Source organism: Equus quagga, chromosome 9, assembly GCF_021613505.1.
Source record: "Equus quagga isolate Etosha38 chromosome 9, UCLA_HA_Equagga_1.0, whole genome shotgun sequence".
NCBI lineage: Eukaryota > Metazoa > Chordata > Mammalia > Perissodactyla > Equidae > Equus > Equus quagga.
The window spans coordinates 86,609,418-86,629,217 of NC_060275.1; the positions used below are offsets into that span (position 1 = coordinate 86,609,418).

The 19,800-nt window shown below is 41.8% G+C and overlaps 1 protein-coding gene across 4 annotated transcripts in view; it reads right to left on the reverse strand.

Annotated features, from left to right (window-relative positions):
- Nucleotides 1–7,455, reverse strand: part of NNT (nicotinamide nucleotide transhydrogenase) — a 78,638-nt gene extending 71,183 nt beyond the window's left edge. Inside the window, exons 1-2 of one of the 4 annotated variants that reach the window (XM_046672486.1) lie at nt 7,435–7,455; nt 2,692–2,895 (exon numbers count right to left, since the gene is read on the reverse strand). In XM_046672486.1, coding sequence (XP_046528442.1) covers nt 2,692–2,848 — 157 coding nt within the window. In that variant the 5' untranslated portion in view covers nt 2,849–2,895; nt 7,435–7,455. Of the gene's footprint in view, nt 1–2,691; nt 2,896–6,626; nt 6,856–6,915; nt 7,178–7,297 lie in introns of those variants that run through there. The other 3 variants (XM_046672485.1, XM_046672483.1, XM_046672484.1) reach the window with 3 other exon arrangements.
- Between the last annotated feature and the right edge of the window lie 12,345 nt (nt 7,456–19,800).

Consider the following 19,800-nt stretch of genomic DNA (forward strand, 5'->3'; position numbering starts at 1 on the left):
TGGTCAACTTTGGAGGAAGTAATGCGTGGTAGGCAGAATAATGATCTCCCATGGATACCCATGTCCTAACCCTCAGAACACATGAATATGTTACAATACGTGGCAAATGGGAATTATGGTTACTAATCAGCTGACTTGAAATAGGGAGATTATCCTGTATCATCTGGGTGGGCCCAATGTAATCACAAGTGTCCCTAAACGTGGACAAAGGAGGCAGAAGAGTCAGAGTGAAAGAGTAATTTGAAGATGCTATGCTGCTGGCTTCGAGGACGGAGGAAGGAGCCATGAGCCAAGGAATTCAGGCCGACTCCATAAGCCGGAAAAGGCAAGAAACAGATTCCCCGCTAAGGCCTCCAACAGGAATGCAGACCTGCCAACACCTTGACATAAGCCTAGTGAAAGCCATTTCAGACTTCGACCTCCAGAAGTGTAAGATAATAAATTTGTGTTGTACGAAGCCAGTAAGTAGGTGATCATTTGTTACAGCAGAAATAAAAAAACATAAGGCAACCAAGTGATTATTACCAACGCTAGTAAATAATGGAAAGAATCATTTATCTCATCTTACGAGTACAATCTCAGGGTAACTAAGTAATAGAGGGAAAGTTTTTCTTTATAGAAAAGTTCTAGCTAATAAATGAAGCTAGAGCGATGGAACATCGCCATTTTAAGACCCCTGATAAAATCATGGGTTTAGTTAATGATCATCAAATGGCTGCTACAGGCTTGAGTGAAAAATTGATGGGAACTTCAAATACATGGATCATATTAACAATATCCAAACTCACTGACTAACCTTCTTGATATAATGCAATAGATAGTACCCGGCATCACCCATGAAATATCCCTGGCAAAAAAAGCAACACTGAGTCTGATCAAGCCTCTAGATCAGCTGAATGTTACAGAAAATACAAAGGACAGAGAAACTGGTTAAATAATACCAATGGAATTCAGTCAGCCAAACCTAGAATGTGAGAAATTCTAAAGGGCAACAACTAAATTCTTTAACAAATAAATCAAAAAGAAAAAAGAGGAAGAGAATATACAGATCAAAAGAGACATAGCAAGCAAATACTACAGTGGACCCTGTCTGGATCATTATTTGAACAAGGCAACTGTAAAAAAAAAAAATAAAGAAGAAAAGAAAAGAAAAGAAAAAACTGAAAAAATATGAATACTGACTGGAATTACTTTTCATGCTTTTCATATTGAAATCATGGTCCTATTAAGGAAGAAATAGAATCCTGATAGAGATAAATAATTATTCAGGAAATAGTCAAGAACCAGAAATCAAACAAACAAATAAAAAGTCTCATGCGTAGTCAATATAGAGATCTTGATGTCCATGCATTTACTCACAAGGACAATTCTCATGTCTCAAAGAAGTAATTTACTTTTATTTTATACACAATTTTATCACACCAGGTTATCTGGCTTTCTGGAACACTTTAAAAAAAACTCTGCAGATAAAGTTGAAGGCTCTCAGGGGCAGGTACCTGCCAATAGTGACTTCTCATGTGACAACAAGAAAAGAGGCTGTAAAATCTATTAAAGGCAGATGTAAGAACTCAAAAAGCCTAGCAGTTTAGGGGTCCTTAACGCACAAACAGTCCTACAAACTTAAATAAAAAAGAAAGGCATTACTCTACCTGGCAAAGACTTGTTTGCCCCCCAAATATCCATCCCGTTCCTCTGCCTTAGTAACAGAATGCCATTTTTGGTTGAGTATGTTACCATCTAGAATAAAAGACTGAATGCCCGAGTCTCCCTTACAGCTAATAAGGTCCAGCTGTCTGCGTTCTGGCCAATCAGATGTAGACAGAGGGCTGGGAGGGTCTCTGGGCATGCTTAAAGGGATCTGACTCAGCTTAGAAGAGCCCCCTCTCAGACTCTCCCCCAACTGGCCTGCACCTCAGAACAGAAACAAGTAGGGGTCCTAGCAGGGAAGGCCTTGTGGGCCACTGTAAGTCTTCAGCTCTTACTCTGTATGAGCTGGGAAGCTAGCGGCAAATTTTGAGAAGACTGATGTGATCTTTCATTCGAAAAAGATTATTCTCGCTGTTGTGTACAGAACAAACTGTAGGGGGGCAGAGGTAGAAAGCAGAGAGCGTTTAGGACACTAGAGGAATATTTCAGGTGACAGATGATGATGGCTTGGGCCAGGATGATAACAGCGTGATGGCAAGAGGACAGATTCTAGATAGAATGTAGAGCTGATCTATACATACTAAGAGGATCTAGGATGACCCCAAGGTTTCTAACCTGAGCAACTGAGATGAAGCTGCTAGTTACTAAACTGAGAAGCATTCTTGCAGATCACATTTGGTTCCTAATTCTTGAGCACAGATGAGCCATATAGGGTACACGTCCCCAATACTGATGAGGAGAGAGGAAGAGCGGCTAGGACAAATGGTTACTATGAGCAATAGTTTCCTGGGTACAACTCAACTGGTTTATCATTTTTCTTTTTCTATTATCTTTTCTTCTCTATGAGCACTGACAATGAAGAACTTATATACATGGAAAAGAGGCACTCATTTTCCATGAGGTATTCATTTGGTTTTTTATTCAAAATGATCACTCACAAGCACCAGGCTGTGAAACTACATGGCCTTCCTTTTATCTATCATCAGATCTCTCAGCTGCTAGGCCTCGAAGGTTTGATTTACGCACACTGAAGTGAGACTTTACCTGGTTTCACAGGGGCTTTACACCACAGCGCCTGATGAGTATGAAATGTTCGTAAAAAGTCCTTCTTCCCAGGTAGAACCTTACAGGATCCCAAATTGCTAAGAAAAGGACATGAACAGCCCGTCACCACTGTTTTCAGGAGGTTCGCCATGGTCATAGGAGCTCCCAACTTTCTGAATCCCCAATTTCCTTGACGGTAAATCACTAAAAGGAAAGAAAATAAAATATTTACTCGCCAACAAAAACATACTTTGTCTTTCGAACATCAAAAAAAAAAGGCTAATCCAAAGAGCTTGGAATATAACACAAATGTGGGCATCTACGGTGAATTTATTTGGCCAAGTTCTTTATTTACACAAGATGCTTCAAAAGTTTCTTTCCAATTCAGGTATTTAAAACTTGGAATCCATTTTCCCACTGAAATCGTAGTTATAAAATCACTATTTAGTTCCAAGCCTAGGTCACATAAGTCTAACTGATCCTTAATGTAGTTGGAAAGTTTTTTAAAAAATTGCTAGAGTCCTGTCACATCTTACACAAAAGTTTTCTTCTACGTAAGCATGTCCAGAAAAAATTGCATATAATCAAAGCTACCCTTAAATTTCCCTAAAATTGTCTAAAATACCGTAGAGTACAGTAGTAAAGCCACCATGTGTACAGAACACCAGCTTTCTATCCAGTGCAGCAGGGTCTCTCATCCTGTGAGACCCCCCAACAGAGGTGGAGTGAACACGAGATTCATGTTTGCCAAGTGCACGTCTCAAGAAAATTAAATATGCATGGGATATGACTCCAATAAAAAAAAGAAAGGAAGAGAAAAAATTCCATGGTTATCTTTATCACATAGCTTTCTGCCTGTAGACGTGGGCGTAACTAGGAACTTTTCTGTCAGTCGTTCTCACAAGTAGCCACTTTTTGCCAGCTCTAACGAGGCTGGGTGAAGCATCATTGACCTTTGCTGTTACTGAGGCTTCAACGGCTACCTCCACTGCTCTCCTTGGCAGATCCCCAGGGGTGCATGGAAGGCAGTCCCACCACACCCATGATTCCTGATGTTCCTCCATCTTTCTCTTCTTTCCTTCAAAAATTGGAAGAAGCAAAGGACCTGGAACTCTGCCCCATCATGTGGGCCCTCGCAGGGCCAGCACCTAAACCCAGCAGACTCCACAACCCTTCTTCCAGCCTCCAAAAGAAGAAGAATCTAGCAAATTTTTAATTTCAGAACTGTTACCACAACTCCCTAAAGCAACTTCTTGCAACACCAGAAAGCAACACTAGGAATGGAAATCCTCAAGCCAGGTGGTGCTTATTCTTAAAATACCCTTTAATTCAACAAACATGTATCAAGGGCTGAGTCTCACAGGCACAGCAGTTAGGAGCATCTGTAGAACCAAACTAGAGATAAGAAAAGTCAACGTGTGTTAATACCACAATGTACAGTAACGCCCAAGTTCAAAGTTCTTGGGGGATCAAAGAAGGAGATCATGTCCTCTTACAGGGCTCAGAAAAGAAAGGGAAAGTCATTCAAGATAGAATATGGAAAAAAGGCTAAGGAAGAAGGAATATTCAAGATGTGTTCATGCATGCAATCAAAAATGTACATGAATAATTCTCTGCATTTGAACAGAAGGTTTTATATTTTCAAAGTGCTTCCAAATATTCATTTCATTTCAGTCCTAAAGCATTCCTGAGTCCCATAAATACTCTCCTCATTCATGCATGGGTCACTTAGGGTTATTCATGGCTGAGAATGGAGAGCAAACTGAGTTCAAAATTTAGCCACATATTCAAAACATTTACTGAAACTATGCCAAGAACTGAAGGAGATAGATATATAAAGATAACTCTTGTCTTGAGAGAGATTTTTTTCCTACCATTACTAACGACATAGTCCTATCCTACGCTCCACTTACCCTAGGATCTCTTCTTAGATCATCCCAGCTTTCCAATGACCACCTTTCTCACAGGGCTGATGGGGCTTACCAGACCTCATCAGCCAAAGAACAAAGCTCGCTCTATAGCTAGCCCTGTATTGTCTAAGTCTGCCACGCACTTGCTGTTTAACCTGAATCCTTCTGCGCCTCAGTCTGCTCATCTATAAAAGGAGCACAGGAAAGCTGGTTTGCAGGGCCCTGTTAGGCTCTAGAAATTTTATGATCAAATAAGATTTTGCAACACTTTAAAGCTGAAGTCCCATTCCATGGCCTGGAGACTGGAAATTTTGCCCTGCCTACTTGGAAAATGGTAATTTGATGTTGAGCACACCCCTGGCATCAGATGCCAATATGGCCAAGGCCTTCAGAGGCCAATTGCTCCCCAAAATTCCAGTTGATTCAGGTTATGAACATACAGGGCAGTGATCAGGAGGTAGTTTATAGGGAAGAGCCGTCCCTACACTAAGCTTGAATCAAATACAAATGACCGTGAAGGATATTCAGAGAATATTTGAACACTGTTATCACAAGCTGGTACTTGTTTACATTAAAGACAGGATTCCTTCTTAATTGTCACATTTTCCCCTAAAATAAAGTTCTCTGCTGTTTTATTATCCATGTGTTCCATAGCATTGAAGCAATGGAGAAAAACTACAACTCAAAATTGAAAGAAAACAAATGTTTTAGTATGGCGTTCATACCGTCATTCTATGTAAGTTATTTGGGTATTTTCTCCCCTAATAGATATTCAAATTCTTGAGGGCAAGCACGTGACCTAGAGAAGATAGCATAGAGGGGGTGGGTTCCAACTGTGGGTTGGAAGCCCCTACTCTGCAACTTAACTGTGTGACCTTGGCAAGTCAGTCAGTTAACTTCTCTGTACCTGTAATGGCAATATAACTATATTGCTATAATACGCCTGCTATAATTATAATGCTATAATAATAATAGCACCTACCTTATAGGGTGGTTGTGAGGATTAAGAAAACACAACATGTTTATTGCTATTACTATTCACTTTAGTATTACCTCTGGTCCAGTGCTTTGCACAAAACAGAGGAAACCAACAAGCATTTTTTGACTGAATGAATGAATAACTAGGGCTAGGTAAACTGAAGCCTGGATATCTATGGAACACACTCTCCAAGGAGTTTCAAGAAATTTCCTTTGAAAATGAAAGGCCGTGCAGCCTTATGGAAAACTGATTCCATCAGCAAAGGTAAGCAGTTGGAGCACATTTGCTGATAAGAATCGTAAACTGGCCATTCAATCAAAAAACAGCGAGGTTTGCTAATAAAAAGGGTGCGGTGGAGAGGAGGGGTGCATTTTAAATAAAAGTTGGCACGCAAGCCCCACGATTCCGCATGGAGCTTGTCCTCCAAGACTCCTTAGGAACAGATCCCTCAGGGACTGCCCTGCACCTCAGGACGAATAAAGGACGCCTGCAACAGTAAACAAGCCACGCTTTTAAAGCGAGACATACCAACCAAGGACACAATACCCGACGGAAGCTTACACTGGCGGGCAACGTGGCCTTGCCCAAAGTCACCGGTACCGCCACTCCCTCAGCACCTAAACTGCCACCAGGCTGGCATCTGCCCGGGACCGCTATTTATAACCTTCCCCGGAAGCCCATTGGCGGAGGCTGCGTCAGAGGCAGTCCGCCTGCGGAGTTCGAATCAGCTCTGCCCCCTCCGCTGCCTCTCCCCCCTCGCCGGCCCGGGCCCACTCTCTGCCCGGGAGAAGCTTGCCCCGACCACCCTAGGCCGCCCCGACCCGACGTACGCTCGCAACTTTCGATCGCCACTTCCTATGTCTCCAGCCGGTCACTCACCCCGAATTCCCTCAAGGTTTAAGCACCATTTCGGGGCGTCCAGCTGCTAGCTCTCTGGGTGCACCCCCTATCGAGAGTCCTCAATGACCTCCCTCCCATCTCCCATCTTGCGGGCCGAAATGACCCCGTACAACTCCTGCCTCTCCCCAAAGCTCCCAGATCGGCACCTGCACAGCTGCCGCCTCGTCCCCTGCCATCAACGGGGTCCCAGTTGCCGAATCCACCGACCCACTCTCGTCCACGTCGCCCCAGCAAGAGACAAGAAACCGGGCCCTCGAGGCACGGTTCTCCTTCCCGGCCCAAGCCTCGGCCCGCGGGCGCCCAGGTGCACCCCGCGCCGGGTCACTGCCGACCCCGCCCCCTTCTGCTCTTTTGACAGGTCTCCCTCCCGGCGGTGGCCCGCAGCGTCCCGGCCGGCCCGCGCCCCTTCCCCAGCTGTGCCCCAGGCACGCTCACCTTGGCGGGGAGGCCGGGCGGCCGTGGGCGGTGCGCCGCGGGCCGCGAGGGGACGCCGTGCTGGCAAAGCGGGCTCGGGCCCCGCGGCACTGCGCCTGCAACCCGGAAGAACAGCCCCAACCCGGCGGCGGCGGCCACGTGACGGCGACGGAGCCCCCACCCCGGCCAGGCGCCCCTTCCCCGCAAGGCCTTTCTTCCCGCCTGCCCTCTTCGTGGCCGAGAGAGCGACCCCACGAACTGCCCCCTAGAACGCAAAGGCCAGTTACCCCAAGGACCCCTTCCCTCTCCTCGGTGGGCAGCCAAAACCCCTTTGTCTGGGGCTCGCCCCGCGGCCCCCAGCCCCGCCCCACGCATTCCCTTGGCCCGTCCTTGTCAATCAAACCTGCAGCCGAACCCGGGCGCTGAAGTTCTCAAGGCTACATTTGTCCTCCGCCCCTGCAGTTACGGTTACAAAGTGTGGTTTCCTCTCTAGTGTTCCGCCAGAACAAATAAGAGGTAATATAACTCCACTTGTGGTACCTGACTTTCCTCTAGCTCTTTAGGGAAAATCAGAACCTCTCTAACAGGAGAAGACCAAAAGGAAAGCGGGAGGAGGCCGGGCGGTGGTGAAGGGCGGGAATGAGGGTGTTGTTTTTCCTTTCGGGTCGAAGAGGTGGAGTTAAACTTTTCAGAAACGATGTGAAGGCCCGAAAATTAACATACATCTGTGTACTTGTCTTCCAACGGCTGGCCCAGAGAAGGCCGTGCATGTCCTGCGGCTGGAGGGCAGCCTTGGTGGACGTTAAGTGTCCTGACCAGGTCTAGGCTGATTTTGGCAAAACTATTAAAGGACTCCAAAACATAATGTCCTAGGTGTTCTTTGCACATAGTTCTGTTGCTTGGTCTGCAGGTGTCTTCTGATTAAAAATGGGAGGAAAAAAACAGAAAGTATAAAATGGTTCACTTACCCAAAGCTGAATCATCATGCAATGTCAGTACGGTCACTGCTTTTTATTTTAATTGAAATATTTAAGATGAGTAAAAGAATTCTGAATCTGAAAGACATAAGCCAGAACAGATATTCTACATCCTTAAAAAGAAAGAAACTGCAGGGAAACCCTTACTTTGGGAACATCTCTTGTGTTTAACCAGCACAAAATGTCATTCGACTAATGGACTCCCACTCCCCTTCAGACAAAGTAAAACACTGTCCTTGTCCTGCAAGAGTTCACAGATGGCAAAGGACACAGCCTCACGTTTTAAAGTAATAATAAACCATGATAAGTGCAACCTATAAAGACAGGTTCAAGATACTGCAGGTACAATGAGGCAAGAATAATTGATGAGTAATTGATAAAACTAAGTTCCTTTCACAATATGTGTAAATCAAATCATTATGCTGTACTCCTTAAACATATACAGTGCTAAATGTCAATTATATCTCAATAAAACTGGGGGGAACTAAGTTTTTGTTTTAAAACACTTGTGGGGGGATGCATGTAGTAGAGGTTTGCTTCTTTTCTTTTCAAGGCTTAAAACTCAGTGGTTCCCAGCTGGGGAGAATTTTGTCCTACGGTGACTGGAGATATTTTCATCGTCACAACCGGAAAGGGGAGGCACCTAATGGGTAGAGGCCAGGGATACTGCTAAACACTCTATATTACACAGTCCCTTACAACAAACAATTATCTGGCCCCAAATGTCAGTAGTGCTAAGATTAGAAAAACTCTGGCTTAAATAAATGCTCAATGAGTTATTTTACTTGACTGACTTAAGATAATATCACATCAGAACAAATCCAAAGACGACGAGTCACCTTTCACTTTTCCTGTTAAATAGTAAGCATATGATAATTTTTAAATTCATTCTGCTCATTTGTCCAAAACAATTTGGGTGCTGTTGCTCCAGATGAAAACATCTGTCATTTGGAAGGTTCTATTTTAGGTCATAAGCTCCTACAAAGTAATTACAATATATTCATGGGAGTCCCCAAAGAAAATTGAATTAAGTTCCAAAAGTTTGTTTGTAAATTAATTTTTTATGAATCTTAGACACTGTCTTATATAAATTTTTGCAAAGATTTTATATCCCCCATTAAGTTGTGAGGGGTTTGTCTATTTTGATATGTGCTCCTTCCTCCTTGGCTTTCTCAGCGTCCACACCCCTATTTAGAACAGTACCTCTCACATACAGGCACATTTTCACTGCAGATTGTTCTATGATTGGATAATTTTAAATTTACTTTAAAATCACGGTACACATCAAAATTTAAACCCTCTGAAATTTAGATTTTGTACCCACAAATGCTTAAAGATAGTATTTAATATTTAGAGTCCCACCCAAAAGCAAAAAAGGTTAAATCTTTAGACGAATTTAACACACCATTAGAGTCTGCTTTGAAACCTCAAACCAGAGAGGTGCCCAATAGCCAAAAATCAAAATGTAGACTGAGCCTGAGATGATAGGTGATCAGAAACTGAATTCTGGTGGGGGAGAGAGGAGGCGGTTAAGAGGGACATTTGTACAGTGACAGATGGAAACCAAACTTTTGGTGGTGAACACAATATTGTCTATACAGAAGTCAAAAGATGATGATGTACACCTGAAATGTATATAATGTTATAAACCAATGTTACCGCAATTAAAAAAAAATTTTTTAACTGAACTCTAAAGACAACATGTTACGAAAACTCTGCATCTAGTTAAAGCCAGGCCAGAGAACAGGTCAGTTTAATGTGTTTTCATTGTGGTTATTACATTAAACAGTTACCAGCAGTTTATTGTTTCAAGCTTCTCTTTTATAAGTAATTATTAGCAAAGTGAACCACTCCAATGAGAGTGTATTCTTAGACTCTGGGCATTTTTAATCATGCAGACACCTGACAGATTTTAAGGCTACCATCACTAACTCAATCTCAGCCTCTTCTCCCAGGCAGACCCAGACAACAGTGTGTTTGAATTAGAATTGTTGTGAGCATCTAAAAAACTAGCTCTTAGCATAAATTTGCGGATATTGTTCTCTCCATATAGTAAGTGCCAATGATAAAAATCCATGGTATTTTTTTATGGGTGTAGAAATTTTTTTATTTAATGAAACATTGTGGGCCTGGGAAGATGGTGAGGGATAGGGGGCCATATTAGCATCCTAGGGCTGCTGTAACAAATTACCACAAACTGGGTGATTTAAACCAACAGAAATGTATTCTCTCAGAGTTCTGGAGGCCGGAAGCCCGAAATCAAGGTGTCAGCAGGGTTGAGTCCTCCGGAGCCTCTGAGGGAGGAACTGTCCCATGCCTGTCTCCAAGCTTCTGGTTGTCGGCAATCCTTCGTGTTCCTTGGCTTGTAGACACATCACTCCATTCTCTGCCTTCTCTTCACATTGCTACCTTCTCTATGTGTCTCTCTGTGCCCAAATCTCCCTCTCCTTTCTCTTATAAAAACACCACTCAGTGGATTTAAGGTCTGCCGTAAATCCAGGATGATTTCATCTCGAGATCCTTAACTAATTACCTCTATAAAGACTGTAATTCCAAATAAGGGTGGTCACAAATTTTGGCGGGACACTATTCAACCCACTACAGTGGCATTCTGTGTGTTTAAGGGTACTATAATGTAAAGATGGTTTTTTGGTTGATTTTTTAAAAACATGGATAGATTTACCAGTTCTTGAGTTTAAAGTGAAAATCCAAATTATTTGGGGAAATTCAGGTGAAAGTCGTTTTGTATTAATAATTAAAAGAATTTCCTTATATATTTGTTTTGCTTTCTTAATAAAGATTCAACCTAGTTGAATTTTTCCTTAGTTTTTTAATAGTATATATAACTATATATATTATACAGTTATTACCATTATCAAACTACAGTCATGTGCCATATAACAACATTTCAGTCAACCGTGAACCACAACAGTGGTCCCATAAGATTAGTACCATATAGCCTAGGTGTGTAGCAGGCTATAACATCTAGGCTTATGTGAGTATACTCTATGACATTCACACAACAACAAAATCCCCTAACAACACATTTCTCTAACATATCCCTCTCATTAAGTGATACATGACTACACTTGATTATAAAATTCCAGAATAGCAGTTAACATGTTTATATTTAACTGTTTAAATAATGCATTTGATGAAAACTCTAGTTCAGATAATTTTTCTTTTTTAATGTACTGTTGGCACTTTTTTTTTCTCCTTCCTTGCCGAAGCCCCAATACATAGTTATATATTCTAGTTGTAAGTCATTCTAGTTCTTCTATGTGAGCCACCACCACAGCAAGGCTACTGTCAGATGAGTGGTGTGGTTCTGTACCCAGGAACCCAACCCAGGCTGCCGAAGCAGGGTGTGCCAAATTTTAACCACTAGGCCATCAGGGCTGGCTCTCAAATACTTTTTAAACAGTTTGGTGAGATATCATCTCTTTGTAGATCATTGTTTGTTTATTTTGCTGAGGAAGATTCACCCTGAGCTAACATCTATTGCCACCATGACAGCATGGCCACTGACAGACCAGAGGTGTAGGTCCATGCCCAGGAACTGAACCCAAGCTGCTGAAGTGGAGTGCACTAAACTTAACCACTAGGCCACCAGGGCTGGCCCTGTAGATCTTTTTTCATGCTAGATGTTACCCAGAACAGGAAAGGAAAAACCAGCATTTCTCACCTCCATTGTCTTTTGTCATACCACTCTCCTATCTCCTCCTACTTCTTTAACCATTCATTCCAAGTTCTTTCACCACTTAAATGTGCAAATGTTTCAAATGTTCCCTTGACCCTCTTTCCTTTCAACTCTAATACTTTGTTCCTGGAAGTCCAATGTCAGTTGTTCTATGACAACTCCCAAAGCTCAATGTCCAGCCCAAATCTCTCTCCTGAGCTCCAGACTCACACAGCTAACTGCCTCCTGGTCATTTCCATTGAGATATCCACAGATGTCTTAAACTCGACATGAGAAAACTTCTCCTTTTCCTCTCCTGTTAGACATAACAAAATACTTGATGCTTACCAAATGTATGAAGCTATTCTACGCCCCACCCCCTGAGCCTTTTTATAGGAATGGAATGCTCTCCTTCTCCACCCTATTTTTGCAAACCTGTGCTCATCCTTGGGGTCTAGCTTTTGTCTCTTCTTCTGTGAAGCATTCCAGGATGCCTTATTGGACTCATTTCCCTGAGCTTATTACAGTGCTTGGCACAGAACAGATGCTAAATAATTATTTTGCAGGTTGTTGTGAAGAAGAGAAAAAACTTGTGTAAAGAAGATAGCTCAGGGTATGGCACATAATAGATTTTCAAAAGTGTACCCCGTTCAATTTTAGCAAAGGTGCAAAAGCAATTCAGTGGAGAAAAGAAAGGCTTTTCAACAAATGGTGTTGAAGTAATTGGACATCCACAGGCAAAAAAAAATTTAATGAACCACAACCTAAATCTCACAGTTTATACATTAAATCAGAATGAAATACAGACTTAAATGTAAAACCATAAAACTTTCAGAAAAAAATAGGAAAAAATCTCCGAGACCTAGGGCTTGGCTTGACACCAATAGTATGATATATAGAAGGAAAAATTGACAAATTGAGCCTCATCAAAATAAAAACCTTTAGCTCTGTGGAAGACCTGGTTAAGAGGGTAAAAAGACAAGCTAGAGACTGGGAGAAAATATTTGCAAAACACATTTCTACAAAGGACTTGTATTTAGAATACATAAAGAAGTCTCAAAACTCAACCACTTAAAAAAAATTCAAGTAGAAAATGGGCAAAAGACATATTTTACTGAAGACGAATATAAGCACATGAAAAGATGTTCAATATCATTAGTCATTAAGTAAATGAAAATTAAAACCACAATGAGATATCACTACACATCTATAAGAATGTCTGAAATAAAACATAGTGACAATACCAAATACTGGTAATGATTGGGAGAAGCTGGATCACTCATACATGGCTGATGGGGATGTAAAATTGTACTAGTCACTCTGGAAACCAGTTTGGTGGTTTCTTAAAAAACTAAACATGCAACTACCATATGACCCAGCAGTTATACTCCTGGGCAGTTCTCCCAGAGAACTGAACACTTATGTTCACGCAAAAACCCATACATGAATGTTCATAGTAGCTTTATTCATAGTAGCCCCAAACTGAAAATAACCCAGAAGTCCTTCAACAGGCGAATGGTTGAACAGATTGTTGTTGTACATCCTGAAAATGGAATACTTCTAAGCAATGAAAAGGAATGAACTGTTGATATACACAACAACTTGGAATAATCTCCAGAGAATTATGCTGAGAGAAAAAAAGCCAATCTCAAAAGGTTACGTGCTCTATGATTCCATTTATATAACATTCTTTTTTTTTTTTTTGAGGAAGATTAGCCCTGAGCTAACTACTGCCAATCCTCCTCTTTTTGCTGAGGAAGACTGGCCCTGAGCTAACATCCATGCCCATCTTCCTCTACTTTATATGTGGGACGCCTACCGCAGCATGGCTTTTTGCCAAGCAGTGCCATGTCTGCACCCGGGATCCGAACCTGCGAACCTCGGGCTGCCGAGAAGCAGAATGTGCGAACTTAACTGCTGCACCACCGGGCCGGCCCCCAACATTCTTGAAATAACAAAATTATGGAATAGAGACTAGATTACTAGTTTCTGGAGCTTAAGGAGGTGAGGGTGGATGTGACTATAAAAGGGCAACCGGAGAGATTTTTGTGATGATGGAAATGTTCTGTATCTTCATGGTATCAGTCAATATCCTGATTGTGACACTGTAGTATAGTTTTGCAGGATGTTACCATTGGGGAAACTAGGTAAAGAGTACAGATGTTCTCTCTGTATTATTTCTTACACCTGCATGTGAATCAACAATCATCTGAAAGTAAAATATTTAATTTAAAAAAGAAACCTGGCAAGTATAGTAAAATGTCAATGGTAGAATCTAGGTGGTGGATATACAAGTGAGTATATAAAATTCTTTCAAATTAGCTGAATTTTTGCAATTTTTCTAGTAAAATTAGAAAGAAAAATTTAACATTAACTATTGTAGTTGTACTGAGACAAAGTCTGCCCACTCCTATAATGTAAAGGATAAAAGTACCATGGATTCAACTCATTAGAATCAGCATTCCTAAGGGCCTCTTTCCCTGTGTCATGGGTTTGTCAAATGAGTTTGCCCATGGAACAAGAAACCAATTCCATGAAATGGTTTTTCACACAGTGGGGCTTTTCTGAAGTAGAGAAAGCAAATGTTGGTGGTTCAAGATACCTCCTAAGTTTGGGGGTAAAGATTTTTTCTTCCTCCTCCCATCCCATCTCACCTGTAGTCAGCATTTCCAATCCTATTAGGTCTGCTAATGGTCAAATTCCCCTCTCTACTGATCTTTTTCTCCCTAGAATGGCCAAGGTACTCTAAGGATTGCATTGCTCACTCTACTGCTAGGTGATATTTTAGCTGCCACATCTTCTCTGTTGTGGCTTTTGAGTAGAGGACACAATTACAATAATTTACAGCATTACCTCAAACACTTTAAGTAGCTTCAAGGAAAAATTCATTTCAGAGCTTAAACTTGGCAAACCTGAAAAGTAGGTATAAATCCATAGTGATGATTAGGGGTTCTTTGTTTCTTAATCTCCATAATGGGCTCAAGAGTACAAAAGCAGGCTGGCCCCGTGGCCGAGTGGTTAGGTTCACGTGCTGCGCTGTGGTGGCCCAGGGTTTCGCTGGTTCGGATCCTGGGCACGGACATGGCACCGCTCGTCAGGCCACGTTGAGGCGGCATCCTACACGCCACAACTAGAAGGACCTGCAACTAAGATATACAACCATGTTGGGGGGGGGGGCGCGATTTGAGGAGATAAAGCAGAAAAAAAAAAAAAGAGAGAAGATTGGCAACAGTTGTTAGCTCAGGTGCCAATCTTTAAAAAAAAAAAGCGTACAAAAGCATTTGGCATGCCACCTTAGGACACTAAGAAGAGTTAAAATTTGCGTAATATTTTACACAGCACTTTCCCATGTATTTCTTCATTGGATTATTTCAATAACTCTGAAGTAGTATTGTTATTCCTGTTTTAAGATGAAGAAACTGGCTTGAGGTTAACTGACACATCTAAAGTCACATCAATAGATATTGCTGAGTCTTAAATGTAGACCTTCTGGGCTCTAAATCCAGTGATTCCCGGTGGGGAAGAGTATCCTCCAGGTAGGGGACGCTAAGATGACTGAACTCTGGGAATGAAGGTACCAAGAGAAGTAAGGAAAACAGAGGCCCCTTCAAAGAGAGAGATGCCTCTCTGAACATCAAGAGGCCCTCTCATTTCCCCCTCCCCACTGACTTGCCTGAATTACACCTACTACTTCATTTCATTTGAGATAAGACCTTCTCACAGAAGCCTTTCCTGACCACCCAAGGTTGAGTTAGGTAACCTCCCCTAAGACCCAAGTTTTAACATAATTATAGTGTGTATCATTCTGCCTTGTTACTGCCTATTTGTCTGATTGCTACACTTAAGCGTAAGCTTCTTAAGGACATATTTTATCTTATCCATTGACATGTCATGAACACCTGACAGACTGTCTGGATTTATTAGGCAGCCAACAAATATTTGTTAAAACAAAGAAAAACATTGTGAGTGCCCTGTAGGAGTTGAAACAGAAAGAAGATACTGGCTTTTGACCTCACGCCAACAAAAAGGGCAGTGAATAGATTGTGCCAGAGAGAGAGAGAAACAGAACGCACCAGTAGCAAAAGACCTCTTACTTGATATTTGTACATTAAACATTGATGTTCCTAATTGTCTTTCGAATGCCAAATTTAGACTCTGAAAAGAGCATTTCCAGCTATTACATTACCTTGCTACTGGCCAGCAAGCACTTCAGTTCAATTAGTTGAATTGTGCAATTAGTAGAATATTGCATGTTGTATTATTCACTCAGAACTCTAAAATGTTCAACTCCGATATCTCATGCGCTCACCACTGCTTTCTTCCTTTCCAACTCCCTTACTTCCATCTCTTCATCCTCCTTTTCCTTCCAATCTATCAGTTATCTTTCGTCATCAACCCTTTCTCTATCTAGCTTAAACCATGAACAGCCTCTTAGCCTCTTTGTCTTTACTCTTCTGCCTTAACTTCATAATGAAATTACACTTCCACTAACAGGTTTCTCAGTTCCTACACCAGGTTGTCAAGAGAAAAGTCACAGAATTGTTCAGTGTTACCTCTACATGTCCCTGGTCTCCAACCTCAGTGGGACTTTCTGAACCCCCCAGCAGTTCTCCTATGCACATCCACTCCCCCATCAGCTTCCTCTCCCAGAGCAGCTTTTGCAACCATTTCCCACCCTCACAGCAAAGACATTTCCTCTCTTTTACTGAGAACACGGAGGTCATCTTAAGTTTCCAGCACCCTCCCCCTCCTGTAATTTGTCTGCGGCTCCTTCCATTTTTTAGTGAAAGCTTTTCTCCCATCCAAAGTTATTCCTGCCACCTGTACTCTGAATTTATGATCCACCGCCTCCTCTGGTCCTTTATTCCCTTAATTTTCCCCCTTTTCCCTGACATGTTCCCTCGCCTCACTGTCTTTAGCAAACAAACTCATGTTTCTCCCACCTTTTAAAAAAACTATAATAACAACAAAAACGTCTTCAATACACTTGTCTTGCAAACTTTCCATATCTCTCCCATTTATTTCCCCATCAAGCTCAGAGCTGTCTATACTTCCTGATACTCACAATTGTTTGCACCCAGATCACTCACAAATCTATATTATTCCAATTGTTAATATCATTGGAATGCCCATTTATTAATTTTTAGTGAGAAATATAGCTCAAGGAGAGTAGAAGGTTTGCATCAGCATGTCCCACTGATTCCGGAGACAAAGTGCAGCATATTGTTTCAGCTTGTAGACTCTGAACTTAACAGAACTGAGTTGCTAACTATTTATGTCATCTTGGGCAAGTCTAGTAACCTCTCTGAACCTCAGTATTTAAATCTACAAAATGGGGTAAGTAATAGTACCCACCTCAGAGGGTTGTTTTAAAGATTAAATGAGACAATTAAATCATTCATGTAAAATGTTTACTTGGACTATAGTAAGTGCTAAATATTAGCTATTATTATGATTGCTATTGTTCCTCTCAAAATGCAAATTTAGGCAGATAGTCAAATTATGATCAGAATGTTGCATGGTGAAGGAGGACTTGTTTCCCAGAGGCAGTTGTTCATTTAGTTGTGTAATGGCTCAGGCAGGACACACCCGCCAAGGTGTATAGAGTGCTCAAGCTCAGAAAATGGTGCACTTTCATAGATTCTTTAGACTCCTACTCGTATTTAACATCTCTGCAACATTTGACACTCTTGGGCTCACACTCTTTAACCTTCTATTCCCCACTGGCTTCTCTCAGTTTTAGTCCTATGTAAACAGAGTAAACAGATTCCTCGTCTTTAACTCAGCCATTAAACTTGGTGCTTCTCTTTCTCTTCTGCCTCTATACCCTTTTCCTAAGAAATCTCACTTCATCCTGTAGCTTCAGCTCTCAAATCTCTAACTCTAGGCAACATTCTTCTGAATTCCCACTCCATAACTTAACTGTCCACTGAACAATTCCACTTGGTTGCTCCAGGTGCCAAATGAAATGTCCAAAATGGAATTAGTGAGAGTCTGCCCCACTATGGTGTATCCATTCTTAGGGACTGAGGCAATGAAGTCAGAAGCCTGGGAGTCGACCTTATCTCTAGCCTCTCATTAAGCCTCACATACATCTGTCAACTTCTTCCTAAATATCTCTTGAATTTGACCCTTCTCTCCAACCCCACTCCCACTACCTTAGTAGCCACCACCATTTTTTGCCAGAATTTCTGCCATGGCCACCAAACAAGTCTTCTTGCTTCTGGTCTCATACACCTCACACCTAGTAATCTCAAGGCCCTGCATATCCTCAGCACCTAGAACAGTGTTTGGCACAGAGTAGACATGCAATAAATATTTATCGAATGAATGGATGAGTGAATGAATGAATTTCTATCCTGGTGGAGTTTATAGTCCAGCTAAGAGATTAACATTAAACAAGTAAGCACACTAGATGTTGGGGACAGCCCCAGCAGCACTCCTGGCTCTCAGACACAAAGATGTTTTGGAGCCCTAACCCAGATGGGAATCAAGTGCTGACTGGCTGGGGCTATAATTCATAGCAGACCCAAGAGACCAGGAGAGGAAGACAATTTACACAATGAGACCCAAGAGAACAAACACATCAGCTAATTCTTCTTCTCTCTCTTAATGATGCCCCCACTAATTTATAATGATGTGAAAGTTGCTGTGATGATTTAGGTGGAGAGGAGTGAACTGAACTAGCTAGGAAATGGTTGGGAGTGATGGAACAAGATGGAACAAGGCTTATGTATATGCGTTTGGTTTTTAAAACTTTTTATTTAGAATCAACGTAGATTCACATGCAGTTGTAATAAATAATACAGACAGATGTTGTTTACCCTTCACCCAGTTTCCCCTGATGATAACAGCTTGTACAACTGCAATACAGCCAGGAAATTGGCAATATACAATCCACCTACGTTAGTTTTACATGCACTTGTGTGTGCATGCCCCCCCCAACACGTGTATTTAGTTCTATGCAATTTTATCACATGTGTAGATTCATGTGACCACCACCACAGTCAAGAAAAAAATAGTTCCATCTCAAGGATTCCTCATTGTACCTACCTTTCAATAGCCATACCTACTTCCCTCCAAAACTCACCCCCTCCTTAACCCCTGGCAACCACTAATCTGTTCTCCATCTCTATAATTTTGCCATTTGAAGGTTGTGTAAGTGGAATCATATAATAACCTTTTGAGATTGGCTTTTTTTCTTCTCAGCATAATTCCCTTGAGAGCTGTCAAAGTTGTGTGTATCAGTAGTTGTTCCTTTTTCTTGCTGAGTAGTATTCTATGGTATGAATGTACCACAGTTAGACGATTCATCCCTTAAAGAACACCTGGGCTGTTTCCAAATTGGGGCTATTATGAATGAATCTGCTGTAAAAATTTGGGTTACAGGTTTCTGTGTGAACATAAATCTTCATTTCTCGGGCATAAATGCCTAGTTTGGGCTGCTTTAAGAAAATACTGTAGACTGGGTGGTTTAAACAACAAATTTATTTCTCACAGTTCTGGTGGCTGGGAAGTACAAAATCAGGGTGCCAGGCTGGGCAGGTTCTGGTGAGGTCCCTCTTCCTGGTTTGCAGATGGCCATCTTCTTATTATGTCCTCACATGGTGCAAAGAGGACTCTGGTCTCTTCCTCTTCTTATAAGGGCATGAATCCCATTATGGAGGCTCCATCCTAATGACCTCGTCTAAACCTAATTACCTTCCAAAGACCCTGCCTATTGGGGATTAGGGCTTCTACATACAAGTTTGGATAGGACACATTTAGTCCATTGCATTCTGCCCCTGGCCCCCAAAATTCATGTCCTTCTTGCATGCAAATACATTCATTCCTCCTACCAGCCCCAAAAGCCTTAACTCATTCCAGTATCAACTCTAAAATCTGAAATCCAAAATCTCATCTAAATGTCACCTAAATCACATATGGATGAGATTTAAGGTACAATTCATCATGAGGCAAAATTCCTCTCCAGTTGTGAACTGGTGAAACCAGCTAAGTTATGTGTTTACAAACTACAGTGGTGGGACAGGCATAGGATAGACATTCTCATTCCAAAAGGGAGAATAGAAAAGAAAGAAGGGGCGTGGGCCCAAGCAAATCCAAAACCTGGCGAGGCAAATTCCATGATATCTTAAGACTTGAGAATAATCCTCCTTGGCTATATGGTCTGCCCTCCAGGCCCACTGGAGTGCCAAAGGATGCCACTCCACATCTTGTGGGGTTGCATCTCCAGGGCTCTGCCAGGCAGGG